Here is a 19,527-nt window from a genome sequence, read left to right as displayed (position 1 = left end):
ATTGTAGAAACTAAATACATTACAAAGGAACGTCTTGATTAGTGCTATGTTAGCTAGCTACATAGCTGCCTTTGTATCATGATAAGGTGTAGCACTGAAACTATCGAGGTTACCTAGCCAGCTACACTTTCAAACAAAGTCAACAACGCAGCCACTGCTAGCTAGCCTACTTCACCAGCCAGCAGTACTGTATAATTTTAATCATTTTAGTCAAAAAGATTTTTGCAACGTAAGCTAACTTCCTGAACATTCGAGACGTGTAGTCCACTTGTCATTCCAATCTCCTTTGCATTAGCGTAGCCTCTTCTGTAGCCTGTCAACTATGTGTCTGTCTATCCCTGTTCTCTCCCCTCTGCACAGGCCACACAAACGCTTCACACCGCGTGGCCGCTGCCACTCTAACCTGGTGGTCCCAGCGCGCACGACCCACGTGGAGTTCCAGGTCTCCGGCAGCCTCTGGAACTGCCGGTCTGCGGCCAACAAGGCAGAGTTCATCTCAGCCTATGCTACCCTCCAGTCCCTCGACTTCTTGGCGCTGACGGAAACATGGATTACCACAGAAAACACTGCTACTCCTACTGCTCTCTCCTCGTCTGCCCACGTGTTCTCGCACACCCCGAGAGCTTCTGGTCAGCGGGGTGGTGGCACTGGGATCCTCATCTCTCCCAAGTGGACATTCTCTCTTTCTCCCCTGACCCATCTGTCTATCGCCTCCTTTGAATTCCATGCTGTCACAGTTACCAGCCCTTTCAAGCTTAACATCCTCATCATTTATCGCCCTCCAGGTTCCCTTGGAGAGTTCATCAATGAGCTTGACGCCTTGATAAGTTCCTTTCCTGAGGATGGCTCACCTCTCACAGTTCTGGGTGACTTTAACCTCCCCACGTCTACCTTTGACTCATTCCTCTCTGCCTCCTTCTTTCCACTCCTCTCCTCTTTTGACCTCACCCTCTCACCTTCCCCCCCTACTCACAAGGCAGGCAATACGCTTGACCTCATCTTTACTAGATGCTGTTCTTCCACTAATCTCATTGCAACTCCCCTCCAAGTCTCCGACCACTACCTTGTATCCTTTTCCCTCTCGCTCTCATCCAACACTTCTCACTCTGCCCCTACTCGGATGGTATTGCGCCGTCCCAACCTTCGCTCTCTCTCTCCCGCTACTCTCTCCTCTTCCATCCTATCATCTCTTCCCTCTGCTCAAACCTTCTCCAACCTATCTCCTGATTCTGCCTCCTCAACCCTCCTCTCCTCCCTTTCTGCATCCTTTGACTCTCTATGTCCCCTATCCTCCAGGCCGGCTCGGTCCTCCCCTCCTGCTCTCCTATCATTGCTATGCAGACGACACACAATTAATCTTCTCCTTTCCCCCTTCTGATAACCAGGTGGCGAATCGCATCTCTGCATGTCTGGCAGACATATCAGTGTGGATGACGGATCACCACCTCAAGCTGAACCTCAGCAAGACGGAGCTGCTCTTCCTCCCGGGGACGGACTGCCCGTTCCATGATCTCGCCATCACAGTTGACAACTCCATTGTGTCCTCCTCCCAGAGTGCTAAGAACCTTGGCGTGACCCTGGACAACACCCTGTCGTTCTCCACTAACATCAAGGCGGTGACCCGATCCTGTAGGTTCATGCTCTACAACATTCGCAGAGTACGACCCTGCCTCACACAGGAAGTGGCGCAGGTCCTAATCCAGGCACTTGTCATCTCCCGTCTGGATTACTGCAACTCGCTGTTGGCTGGGCTCCCTGCCTGTGCCATTAAACCCCTACAACTCATCCAGAACGCCGCAGCCCGTCTGGTGTTCAACCTTCCCAAGTTCTCTCATGTCACCCGCTCCTCCGCTCTCTCCGCTGGCTTCCAGTTGAAGCTCGCATCCGCTACAAGACCATGGTGCTTGCCTACGGAGCTGTGAGGGGAACGGCACCTCCGTACCTTCAGGCTCTGATCAGGCCCTACACCCAAACAAGGGCACTGCGTTCATCCACCTCTGGCCTGCTCGCCTCCCTACCTCTGAGGAAGCACAGTTCCCGCTCAGCCCAGTCAAAACTGTTCGCTGCTCTGGCACCCCAATATGGTGGAACAAGCTCCCTCACGACGCCAGGACAGCGGAGTCAATCACCACCTTCCGGAGGCACCTGAAACCCCACCTCTTCAAGGAATACCTAGGATAGCATAAAGTAATCCTTCTAACCCCCCCCCCCCTTAAAATATTTAGATGCACTATTGTAAAGTGGTTGTTCCACTGGATATCATAAGGTGAATGCACCAATTTGTAAGTCGCTCTGGATAAGAGCGTCTGCTAAATTACTTAAATGTAAATGTAATTAAAGGTGATAACTGCAGTAGGTTTGATAAAAGGTGTGATAACTACAGTAGGATTGATTAAAGGTGATAACTGCAGTAGATTTGATAAAAAAGGTGATAAATGTAGTAGGTTTGATTAAAGGTGATAACTGCAGTAGGTTTGATAAAAGGTGATAACTGCAGTATGTTTGGTAAAAGATGTGACAACTGCAGTAGGTATCATTTAAGGTGATAACTGCAGTAGATTTGATAAAAGGTGATAACTGCAGTAGGTTTGATTAAAGGTGATGACTGCAGTAGGACTGTTAAAAGGTGATAACTGCAGTAGGTTTGATAAAAGGTGATGACTGCAGTAGATTTGATAAAAGGTGTGATAACTACAGTAGGACTATTAAAAGGTGATAACTGCAGTAGATTTGATAAAAGGTGATAACTGCAGTAGGTTTGATAAAAGGTGTGATAACTACAGTAGGACTGTTAAAAGGTGATAACTGCAGTATAAATTAGAATAGGAAGACCAGTGAGTTGACATTCTGTGTATGACTGTATGGTATGTATAGGTGTATGATTTGTGTTCTATGTGTAGAGGAGTGCCATGCAGTGACTACTACAGAGAGTACTGTAGCTCAGGGGCTAGATCAGATTACAGGTGTGGGGGGGGGGGGGGAATCAGGTGTAATCAATAGAAGAGCAGTGAAAGAGGAGAGACAGAGAAAGATCAAAGACAGAGCTCTATTATCGATTTCACTTGCTATAGCAATGTAAACATATGTTGCCCATGCCAATAAAGCCCTTAAATGTAAATTGAAAGAGAGGAGACAGTGAAAGGGCAGAGCAGGGGAGAGAGAATGAGATAAGGGCCACTGCACTGAGGGATATGACAGACAGACAGACAGACAGACAGACAGACAGACAGACAGACAGACAGACAGACAGACAGACAGACAGACAGACACAGAACAATGCCTGAGCATGTAGCAATTGTCCTTTACTAAGTGTGTGTGTGCTGTTCCTCAATGGACAACTGATAACACACTGCTCAGCATGTTCACTCTACTCAAAGCTTTAGTCCCATTAAGACAGCTCTGTCCAATCAGCAGACAGCATGTATATTCATCTGAAACATAAGGCACATAAAGCAGGAGATTAACTGGGGCTGAGGAACATGGAAAACATATGAAACACAACACTGCTCTGGGCACAACCATGTTGACTTGTTGTGTATGTATGGATGTATCTAATTCCAATGGGGTAAAAAGGGACAGCCCACAGTAGAGATCGACTATAAAAAGCTAAGGCGTCCAGTACAGGACGCACAATCAGGGGCGGATACTCGTTTTGTTCTCCTCCTTCACGGTTTGGTCTGACTGTGAGAGAGAGATCGTGTTGTTTCGGGTAGCTACCATCGGCATACGGCAGGTGAGTTCACTACAGCTCACACGGAGTTTATAGACTACGAGCCTGGCAGTTTATCTATCTCGTGTTAATTATAGCGAGTGTCCTGGTTTCAGCACCGCAGGTCGTTAACAGCTCCAACAGCACCAGAGGAGAGCGGAGATTTGAAGAGCCCCTCCCCGCCCAAGGAACAGCCAGAGCGGGTAGAGTCCAAGCGCAGCCCTCTTGTCAGTTTCAGCACCACCAGCAGGGAAGAGCAGAGCTGTCCAAACATCCAGCCGTTTGTGACCGCTATCGTCGGCTGGATCATCCACACAACACAACACCCCCAAGACAGCTATAACCGGGAGTAATCCAGCGGAAAATAGCATACAGCCACCGATTGAGTGGATATTTTATTTCAGAATGGCGTCCAAAGGAATGGGAGTTCTCCTTCTGCTCGGGATTTTTGCTGTGACTGTCTCCTATATTTCTGCTTTCCCCACACCTGCCGAGGATGGTGAGTACATGGCCTGCTGGTAGCCTACATCTGTGGTGACTGGTTTCAGTGTGAATATTTTTTAATTCGCTAGGTCTATAGCCCACTTTTTAAGTACATTTTAACTAGGCCAGGCTATATTTAAAACCTTTTCACATTTTAAAAATATATTGAAACATTATATATAAAACAAGAAAATTATAGTAAAAATAGAGTAGGAAATAACAAATAAACAAAGAGTTTGTGACGTTGGTCGGTTGCATGCGATGTAAGGCCGATTGCGTTCTATTTCTAACGCAGTTTATCTTTTGTTTGTTAAACCGATTATGACGCTACTGTGTCCGGTCGGGTCGGGAGTTGGGACTCACTGTAGCCCTAGACTGTACCCTCTTTCTCATCAATAAACCACATGAACCAAAATGAAACAAAGTAAATGAAAACACTTGGCCCACATGACCAAGCAGGCATATCTTAAAAATACCCTGATGATGTTGGACCCCTCACATTCATGTCAGTGTCTTTCTCTGTCGTTCATAGGAGAAACTTTCTTCTAACACTGATTTAAGATAGTTTTTTAAGGCTCTGATTGAAGCAGTCAGGTTAGCTTGTCCTACATTTGTTTCTACCTAAATTACACGTTTTAGATGTCTCAGATGATGTGATAGTGAATGGTGGTGGTGGTGATGATGATGAAGACGATGAGGATGATGATAACATTGATGATGCGGATGATGATGTTGATTATGACGATGATAATGCTGATGATGATGTTGATTATGACGATGATAATGCTGATGATAATAATAATAAAGATGATTAGTAGTATTATTATTATGTGGGTTTATTTTCCCTTCAGATAAAGCTGTAGTTTACAACAGACGACTGACTGAGGAGAGACCAATCCAGGAGCAGGTAAACTCTCTCCCTCTCTCTCTCTCTCTAAACTATCCACCATGCTATCTTCAGACTAATATCATGTCAAATAGACTCTGTGGAGGGGAGAGTTCTCAAACTTCAACAACATATCAAACCAGACTGGAGCAACAGTAAACAAACAAAGCTATTATGGTGAAGATGATTAAAACAGAAATGTTTACACTGTTTATGTTATTTTCCACAGATTGCAGAGGCAGATGATGTGAAAGCAGCAGTGGAGTCTGCAGGTAAGTGGATACTTCACAGGAAATCAATCAATATTGTTATTACATACATTTGAATATGTATGTGAATAGTGTGTAAGAATTATTTTTGTTGTCTCTTGGATGTCTTCACAATATATGTGTTTTATCTTGTTTTTTCAATGCAGTATGGTCTTGTGTTGTTCTTGTCTTTAACTGTTCTGTACTGTGTAGGATGTCCAACCACACTACCTAGAGTTGATGAAAACGCACTTAGCTGATCAAATGTAACTTCCTTATGTAAAAAAATACATTTTACCAAGACAAATATGATTATTCATGTTTGAATCGTTCAGTGGGGTCTTTCTCTAACACAGTGGTTCCCAAACTGTGGGGCGGGTAATATTTAACATTTTGTGGTCGTCGTCTTGAAACTTATTTCCATCGGTCACAAAAGGCAAAATTAGCATGACACGAGCTGAATTCAATGTAAAAGGCTTTGAAAGATAAAGCTTGGTATACGCTCAGTGCTTCATTGACATTTCACAGAGATATACTTGTTTTTGTGAGAAATCTTCGAAAAAGAACAATACTTTTGAATTAATATGAAAAGCGTATACTAAAATATGAAAATACTACGTCATGTCGTTATCCATCTTAGCTCTATATTATTTTATGTCCTGCAGATTGGAGAAGAAAGATGACTAGTTCAACAGTAAAGTGAGATGTCAGGTAGCCAGGAGCCTTACTTCATGCACAGAATCCAGCCTAGCTGATACGATGCCATTTTCCTGGCCTCTCTCTCTGGCCTCCATTGTTTCAGTCACTCTAATTTTAGTCGTCCTCCAAGGGTAAAAACTCCAATAACCTTTGAACGGATTATTATAGAGACATGAAGTTTGGACCATTGTTTTTTTTACACAATTATCTACACAGTTAACATATAAAAAATTGTGTTTTTGATTGGACACCCTATACATGTATTGTGTGTTTTTTGTGGACCCCAGGAAGAGTAGCTGTTTCATGTTTTGTGTGGACCCCAGGAAGAGTAGCTGTTTCATGTTTTGTGTGGACCCAGGAAGAGTAGCTGTTTCATGTTTTGTGTGGACCCAGGAAGAGTAGCTGTTTCATGTTTTTTGTGGACCCCAGGAAGAGTAGCTGTTTCATGTTTTGTGTGGACCCCAGGAACAGTAGCTGTTTCATGTTTTGTGTGGACCCCAGGAAGAGTAGCTGTTTCATGTTTTGTGTGGACCCCAGGAAGAGTAGCTGTTTCATGTTTTGTGTGGACCCCAGGAAGAGTAGCTGTTTCATGTTTTGTGTGGACCCCAGGAAGAGTAGCTGTTTCATGTTTTGTGTGGACCCCAGGAAGAGTAGCTGTTTCATGTTTTTTGTGGACCCCAGGAAGAGTAGCTGTTTCATGTTTTGTGTGGACCCCAGGAAGAGTAGCTGTTTCATGTTTTGTGTGGACCCCAGGAAGAGTAGCTGTTTCATGTTTTGTGTGGACCCCAGGAAGAGTAGCTGTTTCATGTTTTGTGTGGACCCCAGGAAGAGTAGCTGTTTCATGTTTTTTGTGGACCCCAGGAAGAGTAGCTGTTTCATGTTTTGTGTGGACCCCAGTAAGAGTAGCTGTTTCATGTTTTGTGTGGACCCCAGGAAGAGTAGCTGTTTCATGTTTTGTGTGGACCCCAGGAAGAGTAGCTGTTTCATGTTTTGTGTGGACCCCAGGAAGAGTAGCTGTTTCATGTTTTGTGTGGACCCCAGGAAGAGTAGCTGTTTCATGTTTTGTGTGGACCCCAGGAAGAGTAGCTGTTTCATGTTTTGTGTGGACCCCAGGAAGAGTAGCTGTTTCATGTGCAACAGCTAATAGGGATCATAATAAAATACACGGTTCCAAGACCACCTACTGCAGCCCATGGCTCTGGCCCCATATTCATAAAGCACCTTAGAGTGGGAGTGCTGCTCTAGGATCCGGTCCTCTCTGTCCATTCATTATAATCTAAAAGGCTAAACTGATCCTAGATCAGCACTCCTATTCCCAGATGTTTTATGAATATGGACCCTGAATTTCACTAGTCCTTCTGGTCTTCCATCTAGGGATTGACCAGGTCAAACCCTGCTTAGCTGCAGAGGAAAACCAGCCAGGCCCAACCCTGCTTAGCTGCAGTGGAAAACCAGCCAGACCCAACCCTGCTTAGCTGCAGTGTAAAACCCGCCAGGCCCAACGCTGTTTAGCTGCAGAGGAAAGACAGCAGAGTGATACAAGGTGGCTTGGGAGCTGGCTTCTCTATCTAAAGATACACTATGGAAGTTTAGTTGATTAAAACACACAAATCCTCAGTTTTAGGCCAACAATTTATGGTTGAAGGTAGGTGTGCCCTTTCTGGACAATATTTCTCTCCATAGAGTGGACTCATTTTTGGCTCAAGAGGAGCACCCCCAGAGTCAGAAGCTTCATATAGCCTCTTAAATATTTCCCTCTCCCCCTCAGACACCAAACCTGCTGTGGAGCCTAAAGAGTTGAAGGAGGCGGAACCAGAGCAAGAGAACGATGACTTCACTCTGCTCAAGTCCCTGGCCGAAGGTCAAAGGTCAAAAGAGACCAATGAGACGCTGGACAGAGAGAGCCTGGAGGAGGAGCCTTACTTCCCAGACGAATCAGATTCCACCAAGAACCGCAGGCTAGCCGAAGACTATGACTCAACAAAGATGGAAAACGGCAAGTACCAAGGTATCTAGTTTAGTCTGTTAATACTACAGCAAGTACCAAGGTATCTAAACTCAGCAAAAAAAGAAATGTCCTCTCTGTCACGGGTGTCATAATGTAGAGACCAAGGCGCAGCGGGTTGCGTGCTCATAATTATATTTATTAAAGCGAACATGGGAAAACAATAAACAAAGAACGGCAGCTAACAGATTTGCAGGCTAAACAACAGCAGTGCAAATACAACTACCCACAAACAACCAGGTGAAAACAAGCTCCCTATATATGACTCTCAATCAGGAACAACGATGTACAGCTGTTCCTGATCGAGAGCCACATAGACCAACAAAGAAATATACAAACTAGAAAAACCTAGAATACCAAAACAAGAACATACACCAAAACCCCGGAACACATAAATAAAACACCCCTCTACATACACATAACCCCCGAACCACATAAAACAAATACCCCCTGCCACGTCCTGACCAAACTACAATAACAAATAACCCCTATTACTGGTCAGGACGTGACACTCTCACTGTCAACTGCATTTATTTTCAGCAATCTTAACATGTGTAAATATTTCTATGAACATAACAAGATTCAACAAATTAGACATAAACTGAACAAGTTCCACAGATGTGTGACTAACAGAAATGGAATAATGTATCCCTGAACAAAGGGGGGGTCAAAATCAAAGTAACAGTCAGTATCTGGTGTGGCCACCAGCTGCATTAAGTACTGCAGTGCATCTCCTCCTCATGGACTGCACCAGATTTGCCAGTTCTTGCTGTGAGATGTTACCCCACTCTTCCACCAAGGCACCTGCAAGTTCCCGAACATTTATGGGGGGAATGGCCCTAGCCCTCACCCTCCAATCCAACAGGTCCCAGACATGCTCAGTGGGATTGAGATCCAGGCTCTTCACTGGCCATGGCAGAACATTGACATTCCTGTCTTGCAGGAAATCACGCACAGAACGAGCAGTATGGCTAGTGGCATTGTCATGCTGGAGGGTCATGTCAGGATGAGCCTGTAGGAAGGTACCACGTGAGGGAGGAGGATGTCTTCCCTCTAACGCAAAGCGTTGAGATTGCCTGCAATGACAACAAGCTCAGTCCGATGATGCTGTGACACACCGCCCCAGACCTTAACGGACCCTCCACCTCCAAATCGATCCCGCTCCAGAGTACAGGCCTCGGTGTAACGCTCATTGTTTCGACGATATGCGCGAATCCGACCATCACCCCTGGTGAGACAAAACCGCGACTCGTCAGTGAAGAGCACTTTTTGCCAGTTCTGTCTGGTCCAGCGACGGTGGGTGTGTGCCCATAGGACCTGCCTTACAACAGGCCTACAAGCCCTCAGTCCAGCCTCTCTCAGCCTTTTGCAGACAGTCTGAGCACTGATGGAGGGATTGTGCGTTCCTGGTGTAATACGAGCAGTTGTTGTTGCCATCCTGTACCTATCCCGCAGGTGTGATGTTCGGATGTACCGATCCTGTGCAGGTGTTGTTAAACGTGGTCTTCCACTGCGAGGACAATCAGCTGTCCGTCCTGTCTCCCTGTAGCACTATGTTGGGCGTCTCACAGTACGGACATGGCAATTTATTGCCCTGGCCACATCTGCAGTCCTCATGCCTCCTTGCAGCATGCCTAAGGCACGTTCACGCGATGAACAGGGACCCTGGGCATCTTTCTTTTGATGTTTTTCAGAGTCAGTAGAAAGGCCTCCTTAGTGTCCTAAGTTTTCATAACTGTGACCTTAATTGCCTACCGTCTGTAAGCTGTTAGTGTCTTAACGACTGTTCCACAGGTGCATGTTCATTAATTGCTTATGGATCATTGAACAAGCATGGGAAACAGTGTTTAAACCCTTTACATTGAAGATCTGTGAAGTTATTTGGATTTTTACGAATTATCTTTGATAGACAGGGTCCTGAAAAAGGGACGCTTCTTTTTTTGCTGAGTTTAGTTTAGTCTGTTTATACTACAGCAAGTACCAAGGTATCTAGTTTAGTCTGTTTATACTACAGCAAGAACCAAGGTATCTAGTTTAGTCTGTTTATACTACAGCAAGTACCAAGGTATCTAGTTTAGTCTGGTTATACCACAGCAAGTACCAAGGTATCTAGTTTAGTCTGGTTATTTGTTACGAATGTACTACAGCAAGTAAGACTATCATTAGCGCCGCAAGTTTACGCCTTTAAGCTCAGTTGACTATTAGACCATATTGGGAACCTATTAGGGGTCTTTGACTTTGTCTGATGTCCCTAAGCAGACATAATGTTACAATAATGGCCTCTTGGACAGACTAACCAGACATAATGTTACAATAATGGCCTCTTGGACAGACTAACCAGACATAATGTTACAATAATGGCCTCTTGGACAGACTAACCAGACATAATGTTACAATAATGGCCTCTTGGACAGACTAAACAGACATAATGTTACAAGAATGGCCTCTTGAACAGACTAACCAGACATAATGTTACAATAATGGCCTCTTGAACAGACTAACCAGACATAATGTTACAATAATGGCGTCTTGGACAGACTAACCAGACATAATGTTACAATAATGGCCTCTTGAACAGACTAACCAGACATAATGTGTCACGTCCTGGCCAGTATAAGGGTTAATTGTCATTTTAGTTTGGTCAGGACGTGGCAGAGGGTATTTGTTTTATGTGGTTCAGGGTGGTGTGTTAGTTAGGAGGGCATTTGATTTATTATTTCCGGGTTTTGAGTTATGGTCTATGTTGATGTATTTCTATGTGTAGTCTGGTTGATCTATTTCTATGTTGAGTTAACTGGGGTGGACTTCCAATTGAAGGCAGCTGTGTGGTGTTGCCTTTGATTGGAAGTCCTATATTAGTTGGGTGTGTTTGTCTGTGTATTTGTGGGAGATTGTTTCGTGTTTAGCGTGTGTAAGCCTAACAGGACTGTCAGTGTATCGTGAGTTCGTTTTTGTTATTTTGTATATTCATGTTGAGTTTATTAAATGTTCAAAATGAACTATCACAACTCTGCTGCATATTGGTCATCTTTTTCCGACGATGATTTCGCTATATCGTCAAACGACGAGGAAATCCCTAACAGAATCTCCCACCAAACCAGGACCAAGCAGCAGAGGAAGGAGCAGAGGAATTTTGATTTGGACAATCGGGAGAGATGGACATGGGAGCAAGTTATGGCCGGAGAGGGCCCATGGAGAATGGCTGGTAAGGACCGGGAACGTTTCCGAGGATCACGACTGGCAGTGAAGCACGAGAGGCACCCCCAATAAAAAAAAATTGGGGGGGGGGGGCACACGGGTAGTTTGGCTAGGCCTAGGAAGAGCCGGAAGCCAGCTACCCGTGGTTATATGGAGGAGCGTATGAGGTGGAGAGCGCCATGTTTCGATGAGGAGCGCACTATCTCACCCATACGCACGCACAGTCCGGTGCGCGTTATTCCAGCCCCTCGCAGGTGCCGTGCTAGAGCGGGCATCCAGCCTGGTAGGAGGATGCCTGCGCAACGCATCTGGTCGCCGGTACGCCTCCGAGGACCAGGCTACCCAACTCCCGCTCTACGCACGGCTACCATCAGCCCAGTCCGCCCTGTGCAAGCATCCCGCTCGTACAGGGCTACTAGTTCCATCCAGCCAGGACGGGTTGTGCAGGAGGTAAGATCAAGACCGACTGTGCGCCTCCATAGCCCTAGGTTTCCAGCTCCTGTCTCTCGTGCGGACCCGGAAGTACGTCAGCCCAGTCCGACTCGTCCTGTTCCCGCTCCCCGCACTAGCCTGGAGGTGCGTGTTCCCAGTCTGGTACGCCCAGTACCAGCACCACGCACAAGGCATCTAGTGCGTAAACCCAGCCTCGCCAGTCTAAAGTCACCAGAGCTGCCCGCCAGTCAACAGTCACCAGAGCTGCCCGTCAGTCAAGAGTCGCCAGAACTGCCCGTCAGTCAAGAGTCGCCAGAACTGCCCGTCAGTCAAGAGTCGCCAGAACTGCCCGTCAGTCAAGAGTCGCCAGAACTGCCCGTCAGTCAAGAGTCGCCAGAACTGCCCGTCAGTCAAGTCGCCAGAGCCGCCCGTCAGTGAGGAATCGCCAGAGCCGCCCGTCAGTGAAGAGTCGCCAGAGCCACCCACTAGTCAGGAGCTGCCAGAGTGGCCAGACTGCCCGGAGCTGCCAGAGTGGCCAGACTGCCCGGAGCTGCCAGAGTGGCCAGACTGCCCGGAGCTGCCAGAGTGGCCAGACTGCCCCGAGCTGCCAGAGTGGCCAGACTGCCCCGAGCTGCAAGAGCTGCCAGACTGCCCCGAGCTGCCAGACTGCCCCGAGCTGCCAGACTGCCCAGACTGCCCCCTGGCGATGCCAGAGTGGCCCGACTGCCCCCCGGGTCTGCCAGAGTGGCCGACTGCCTAGAACGGCCAGAACCGGAGCCACCTCCAGATATAGGTGGGTTGGGGAGGGGGGGTGTAGCACAGTGCCGTCGTTGACGGCAGCCACCCTCCCTTCCGTCCCTTTAGTAGGGGGGAATTTTTTGTTTTGTTGTTGTTTGGGGTTGTTTTTCTTAAGGTGCTTCCGGGGTTAGCACCTTTAAGGGGGGGTACTGTCACGTCCTGGCCAGTATAAGGGTTAATTGTCATTTTAGTTTGGTCAGGACGTGGCAGAGGGTATTTGTTTTATGTGGTTCAGGGTGGTGTGTTAGTTAGGAGGGCGTTTGATTTATTATTTCCGGGTTTTGAGTTATGGTCTATGTTGATGTATTTCTATGTGTAGTCTGGTTGATCTATTTCTGTGTTGAGTTAATTGGGGTGGACTTCCAATTGAAGGCAACTGTGTGGTGTTGCCTTTGATTGGAAGTCCTATATTAGTTGGGTGTGTTTGTCTGTGTAATTGTGGGAGATTGTTTCGTGTTTAGCGTGTGTAAGCCTGTCAGTGTATCGTGAGTTCGTTTTTGTTATTTTGTATATTCATGTTGAGTTTATTAAATGTTCAAAATGAACTATCACAACTCTGCTGCATATTGGTCATCTTTTTCCGACGATGATTTCGCTATATCGTCAAACGACGAGGAAATCCCTGACATAATGTTACAATAATGGCGTCTTGAACAGACTAACCAGATATAATGTTACAATAATGGCCTCTTGGACCGACTAACCAGACATAATGTTACAATAATGGCCTCTTGGACAGACTAACCAGACATAATGTTACAATAATGGCCTCTTGAACAGACTAACCAGACAGAATGTTACAATAATGGCCTCTTGGACAGACTAACCAGACAGAATGTTACAATAATGGCCTCTTGAACAGACTAACCAGACATAATGTTACAATAATGGCCTCTTGAACAGACTAACCAGACAGAATGTTACAATAATGGCCTCTTGGACAGACTAACCAGACAGAATGTTACAATAATGGCCTCTTGAACAGACTAACCAGACAGAATGTTACAATAATGGCCTCTTGGACAGACTAACCAGACATAATGTTACAATAATGGCCTCTTGGACAGACTAACCAGACATAATGTTACAATAATGGCTTCTTGGACAGACTAACCAGACATAATGTCACAATAATGGCCTCTTGGACAGAGTAACCAGACATAATGTTACAATAATGGCCTCTTGGACAGACTAACCAGACAGAATGTTACAATAATGGCCTCTTGGACAGACTAACCAGACATAATGTTGCAATAATGGCCTCTTGGACAGACTAACCAGACATAATGTTAAAATAATGGCCTCTTGGACAGACTAACCAGACAGAATGTTACAATAATGGCCTCTTGGACAAACTAACAAGACAGAATGTTACAATAATGGCCTCTTGGACAAACTAAGCAGCCAGAATGTTACAATAATGGCCTGTTGGACAGACTAACCAGACAGAATGTTACAATAATGGCCTCTTGGACAGACTAACCAGACATAACGTTACAATAATGGCCTCTTGAACAGACTAACCAGACAGAATGTTACAATAATGGCCTCTTGGACAGACTAACCAGACATAATGTTACACTAATGGCTTCTTGAACAGACTAACCAGACGTAGTGTTACAATAATGGCCTCTTGAACAGACTAACCAGACATAATGTTACAATAATGGCTTCTTGGACAGACTAACCAGACATAATGTTACAATAATGGCCTCTTGAACAGACTAACCAGACGTAGTGTTACAATAATGGCCTCTTGAACAGACTAACCAGACATAATGTTACAATAATGGCCTCTTGGACAGACTAACCAGACATAATGTTAAAATAATGGCCTCTTGGACAGACTAACCAGACATAATGTTACAATAATGGCCTCTTGGACAGACTAACCAGACATAATGTTACAATAATGGCCTCTTGGACAGACTAACCAGACAGAATGTTACAATAATGGCTTCTTGGACAGACTAACCAGACATAATGTTACAATAATGGCCTCTTGAACAGACTAACCAGACGTAGTGTTACAATAATGGCCTCTTGAACAGACTAACCAGACATAATGTTACAATAATGGCTTCTTGGACAGACTAACCAGACATTATGTTACAATAATGGCCTCTTGGACAGACTAACCAGACATAATGTTACAATAATGGCCTCTTGGACAGACTAACCAGACATAATGTTACAATAATGGCCTCTTGGACAGACTAACCAGACATAATGTCACAATAATGGCCTCTTGGACAGAGTAACCAGACATAATGTTACAATAATGGCCTCTTGGACAGACTAACCAGACAGAATGTTACAATAATGGCCTCTTGGACAGACTAACCAGACATAATGTTGCAATAATGGCCTCTTGGACAGACTAACCAGACATAATGTTAAAATAATGGCCTCTTGGACAGACTAACCAGACATAATGTTACAATAATGGCCTCTTGGACAGACTAACCAGACATAATGTTACAATAATGGCCTCTTGGACAGACTAACCAGACAGAATGTTAAAATAATGGCCTCTTGGACAGACTAACCAGACATAATGTTAAAATAATGGCCTCTTGGACAGACTAACCAGACATAATGTTACAATAATGGCCTCTTGGACAGACTAACCAGACATAATGTTACAATAATGGCCTCTTGGACAGACTAACCAGACAGAATGTTACAATAATGGCCTCTTGGACAGACTAACCAGACATAATGTTACAATAATGGCTTCTTGAACAGACTAACCAGACGTAGTGTTACAATAATGGCCTCTTGAACAGACTAACCAGACATAATGTTACAATAATGGCTTCTTGGACAGACTAACCAGACATAATGTTACAATAATGGCCTCTTGAACAGACTAACCAGACGTAGTGTTACAATAATGGCATCTTGAACAGACTAACCAGACATAATGTTACAATAATGGCCTCTTGGACAGACTAACCAGACATAATGTTAAAATAATGGCCTCTTGGACAGACTAACCAGACATAATGTTACAATAATGGCCTCTTGGACAGACTAACCAGACATAATGTTACAATAATGGCCTCTTGGACAGACTAACCAGACAGAATGTTACAATAATGGCCTCTTGGACAGACTAACCAGACATAGTGTTACAATAATGGCCTCTTGGACAGACTAACCAGACAGAATGTTGCAATAATGGCCTCTTGGACAGACTAACCAGACATAATGTTAAAATAATGGCCTCTTGGACAGACTAACCAGACATAATGTTACAATAATGGCCTCTTGGACAGACTAACCAGACATAATGTTACAATAATGGCCTCTTGGACAGACTAACCAGACAGAATGTTACAATAATGGCCTCTTGGACAGACTAACCAGACAGAATGTTACAATAATGGCCTCTTGGACAGACTAACCAGACAGAATGTTACAATAATGGCCTTTTGAACAGACTAACCAGACAGAATGTTACAATAATGGCCTCTTGGACAGACTAACCAGACAGAATGTTACAATAATGGCCTCTTGGACAAACTAACAGGACAGAATGTTACAATAATGGCCTCTTGGACAGACTAACCAGACATAATGTTACAATAATGGCCTCTTGGACAGACTAACCAGACAGAATGTTACAATAATGGCCTCTTGGACAAACTAACAAGACAGAATGTTACAATAATGGCCTCTTGGACAGACTAACCAGACATAATGTTAAAATAATGGCCTCTTGGACAGACTAACCAGACAGAATGTTACAATAATGGCCTCTTGGAAAAACTAACAAGACAGAATGTTAAAATAATGGCCTCTTGGACAGACTAACCAGACATAATGTTACAATAATGGCATCTTGGACAGACTAACCAGACATAATGTTACAATAATGGCCTCTTGGACAGACTAACCAGACATAATGTTACAATAATGGCCTCTTGGACAGACTAACCAGACATAATGTTACAATAATGGCCTCTTGGACAGACTAACCAGACATAATGTTACAATAATGGCCTCTTGAACAGACTAACCAGACATAATGTTACAATAATGGCCTCTTGGACAGACTAACCAGACAGAATGTTAAAATAATGGCCTCTTGGACAGACTAACCAGACATAATGTTACAATAATGGCCTCTTGGACAGACTAACCAAACATAATGTTACAATAATGGCGTCTTGGACAGGCTAACCAGACATAATGTTACAATAATGGCCTCTTGGACAGACTAACCAGACAGAATGTTACAATAATGGCCTCTTGAGGAGACTAACCAAACAGAATGTTACAATAATGGCCTTTTGAACAGACTAACCAGACAGAATGTTACAATAATGGCCTCTTGGACAAACTAACAAGACAGAATGTTACAATAATGGCCTCTTGGACAGACTAACCAGACATAATGTTACAATAATGGCCTCTTGGACAGACTAACCAGACAGAATGTTACAATAATGGCCTCTTGGACAGACTAACCAGACATAATGTTACAATAATGGCCTCTTGAACAGACTAACCAGACAGAATGTTACAATAATGGCCTCTTGGACAAACTAACAAGACAGAATGTTACAATAATGGCCTCTTGGACAGACTAACCAGACATAATGTTACAATAATGGCCTCTTGGACAGACTAACCAGACATAATGTTACAATAATGGCCTCTTGGACAGACTAACCAGACATAATGTTACAATAATGGCCTCTTGGACAGACTAACCAGACATAATGTTACAATAATGGCCTCTTGGACAGACTAACCAGACAGAATGTTAAAATAATGGCCTCTTGGACAGACTAACCAGACATAATGTTACAATAATGGCCTCTTGGACAGACTAACCAGACAGAATGTTAAAATAATGGCCTCTTGGACAGACTAACCAGACATAATGTTACAATAATAGCCTCTTGGACAGACTAACCAAACATGATGTTACAATTATGGCGTCTTGGACAGGCTAACCAGACAATGTTACAATAATGGCCTCTTGGACAGACTAACCAGACATAATGTTACAATAATGGCCTCTTGGACAGACTAACCAGACATAATGTTACAATAATGGCCTCTTGGACAGACTAACCAGACATAATGTTACAATAATGGCCTCTTGAACAGACTAACCAGACATAATGTTACAATAATGGCCTCTTGAACAGACTAACCAGACAGAATGTTAAAATAATGGCCTCTTGGACAGACTAACCAGACATAATGTTACAATAATGGCCTCTTGAACAGACTAACCAGACATAATGTTACAATAATGGCCTCTTGGACAGACTAACCAGACATAACGTTACAATAATGGCCTCTTGAACAGACTAACCAGACATAATGTTACAATAATGGCCTCTTGGACAGACTAACCAGACGTAATGTTACAATAATGGCCTCTTGGACAGACTCTTGGACAGACTGTCTCTGCTGTATATAACTATGGTTGACCTATAGACCAAATCAGAATGTTTATAAACAAAGCTGGTCTATTAGTTCCAGGTTGACAGAGTCCCTGTCTTTGTTCCTGTCCTGTCTGGGCCTTTTGGCTCTGAGCCTGTGTGTCTGATAGGGGTCTTCCCTGTGTCTGATCCCTCTATAGGGAGGTCAGGTCTGAGGCCCTGCGCTGCTTTGAGAGAGAGAGAGAGAGAGAGAGAGAGAGAGAGAGAGAGAGAGAGAGAGAGAGAGAGAGAGAGAGAGAGAGAGAGAGAGAGAGAGAGAGAGATATGGAGGATTATCTCTCCTCAGGCGGTCGGCTGAGACAGTGGAAGTGCTAAGGCTAAGCTACAAGCCTTAAATCCTCTTCCTCCATCGCTACAGGATACTGTAGACACTTAGTATGTCACAAATGGCACCCTATCCTCTATATAGTGGACTACTAGTTCACCACTAGTGCACTATATAGGGAATAGGGTGCTATTTGGGACACAGCCCCTGTCTCTCACAGACCCAGTATTTCATCTCGACCTAGTTCTGGGGAAACAGTTAACTGCTGTATTAGACTTGGGGTCAAATGTCAGGTACCATAAAGAAGAGAAGGGTCTTGTTCAAATACATATTGAATCCTTCCTTCTTCCCTTCTTTGACCTAATCACTGATCTAACATGGCTGGACAGGTGAAAGCAAAGGCCCCAGTACATGGTTTCTATAAGGAAGGATTCATGTGAAGTATTCAATCTGGGGGCTCCTCTTGATCCTCTCAGAGGAATTGATGGGTTGTGTCCCAAATGGTAACCTATTTCCTATGTAGTGCACTACTTTTGACCAGAGCCCTATGAGCCCTAGTCAAGAGTAGTGCACTATAAAGTGAATAGAGACATTATGGTTTGACGCCAAGTCTCTCTCCTCTCAGGATCTAGGTCAAGGTTATATTCTTAGTGTATGAAAAACATCCCCATATGGTCGGAAGGAGTTATTGAGGAGAATAATTGATTGCTTTGTGTGACACGACACATTCAATCTAACATCACTCATATATCTTTCATTCTTTCAATATTTATGTGTGTCTGTGTGCGTGCTTGTATGTGTGTTTGCATGACTGCCGATGTACTGTACTGTACTTTACTGTACTGTACTCAACTCTACTGTACTCTACTGCACTGTACTGTACTGTACTGTACTTTACTGTACTCAACTTGACTGTACTGTACTTCACTGTACTGTACTGTACTGTACTGCACTGTACTGTACTCTTCTGTACTGTAATCAACTCTACAGCACTGTACTCTACAGCCCTGTACTGTATTATACTGTACTGTATTCAACTCTACTGCACTGTACTCTACTGTACTGCACTCTGCTGTACTCTACAGTACTGTACTCTACTGTACTCTATGCTACTGTACTATACTGTACTGTACTATACTGTACTCTACTGCACTGTACTGTACTACTGTACTGTACTCAACTCTACAGCACGGTATTCTACAGTACTCTATGCTACTGTACTGTACTGTACTGTTCTGTACTGTACTGTACTCAACTTGACTGTACTGTACTTCACTGTACTGTACTGTACTGCACTGTACTGTACTCTACTGTACTGTAATCAACTGTACTGTACTGT

At 44.3% G+C, this 19,527-nt stretch overlaps 1 protein-coding gene across 4 annotated transcripts in view; it reads left to right on the top strand.

Annotated features, from left to right (window-relative positions):
- Positions 1-3,473: 3,473 nt before the first annotated feature.
- Positions 3,474-19,527, top strand: part of LOC115166941 (secretogranin-3) — a 42,774-nt gene continuing 26,720 nt past the window's right edge. The window contains exons 1-5 of one of the 4 annotated variants that reach the window (XM_029720894.1): positions 3,476-3,733; positions 3,826-4,208; positions 5,044-5,099; positions 5,308-5,350; positions 7,794-8,033. In XM_029720894.1, the coding sequence (XP_029576754.1) occupies positions 4,115-4,208; positions 5,044-5,099; positions 5,308-5,350; positions 7,794-8,033 (433 nt within the window). In that variant the 5' untranslated portion in view covers positions 3,476-3,733; positions 3,826-4,114. Of the gene's footprint in view, positions 4,209-5,043; positions 5,100-5,307; positions 5,351-7,793; positions 8,034-19,527 lie in introns of all 4 variants that reach the window. The other 3 variants (XM_029720895.1, XM_029720896.1, XM_029720893.1) reach the window with 3 other exon arrangements.

The sequence above is a fragment of the Salmo trutta genome, chromosome 29 (assembly GCF_901001165.1).
Source record: "Salmo trutta chromosome 29, fSalTru1.1, whole genome shotgun sequence".
Classification (NCBI taxonomy): domain Eukaryota; kingdom Metazoa; phylum Chordata; class Actinopteri; order Salmoniformes; family Salmonidae; genus Salmo; species Salmo trutta.
The sequence above is the reverse complement of the archived record's forward strand: the minus strand, read 5'-3'. Positions and strand labels throughout refer to the sequence as shown.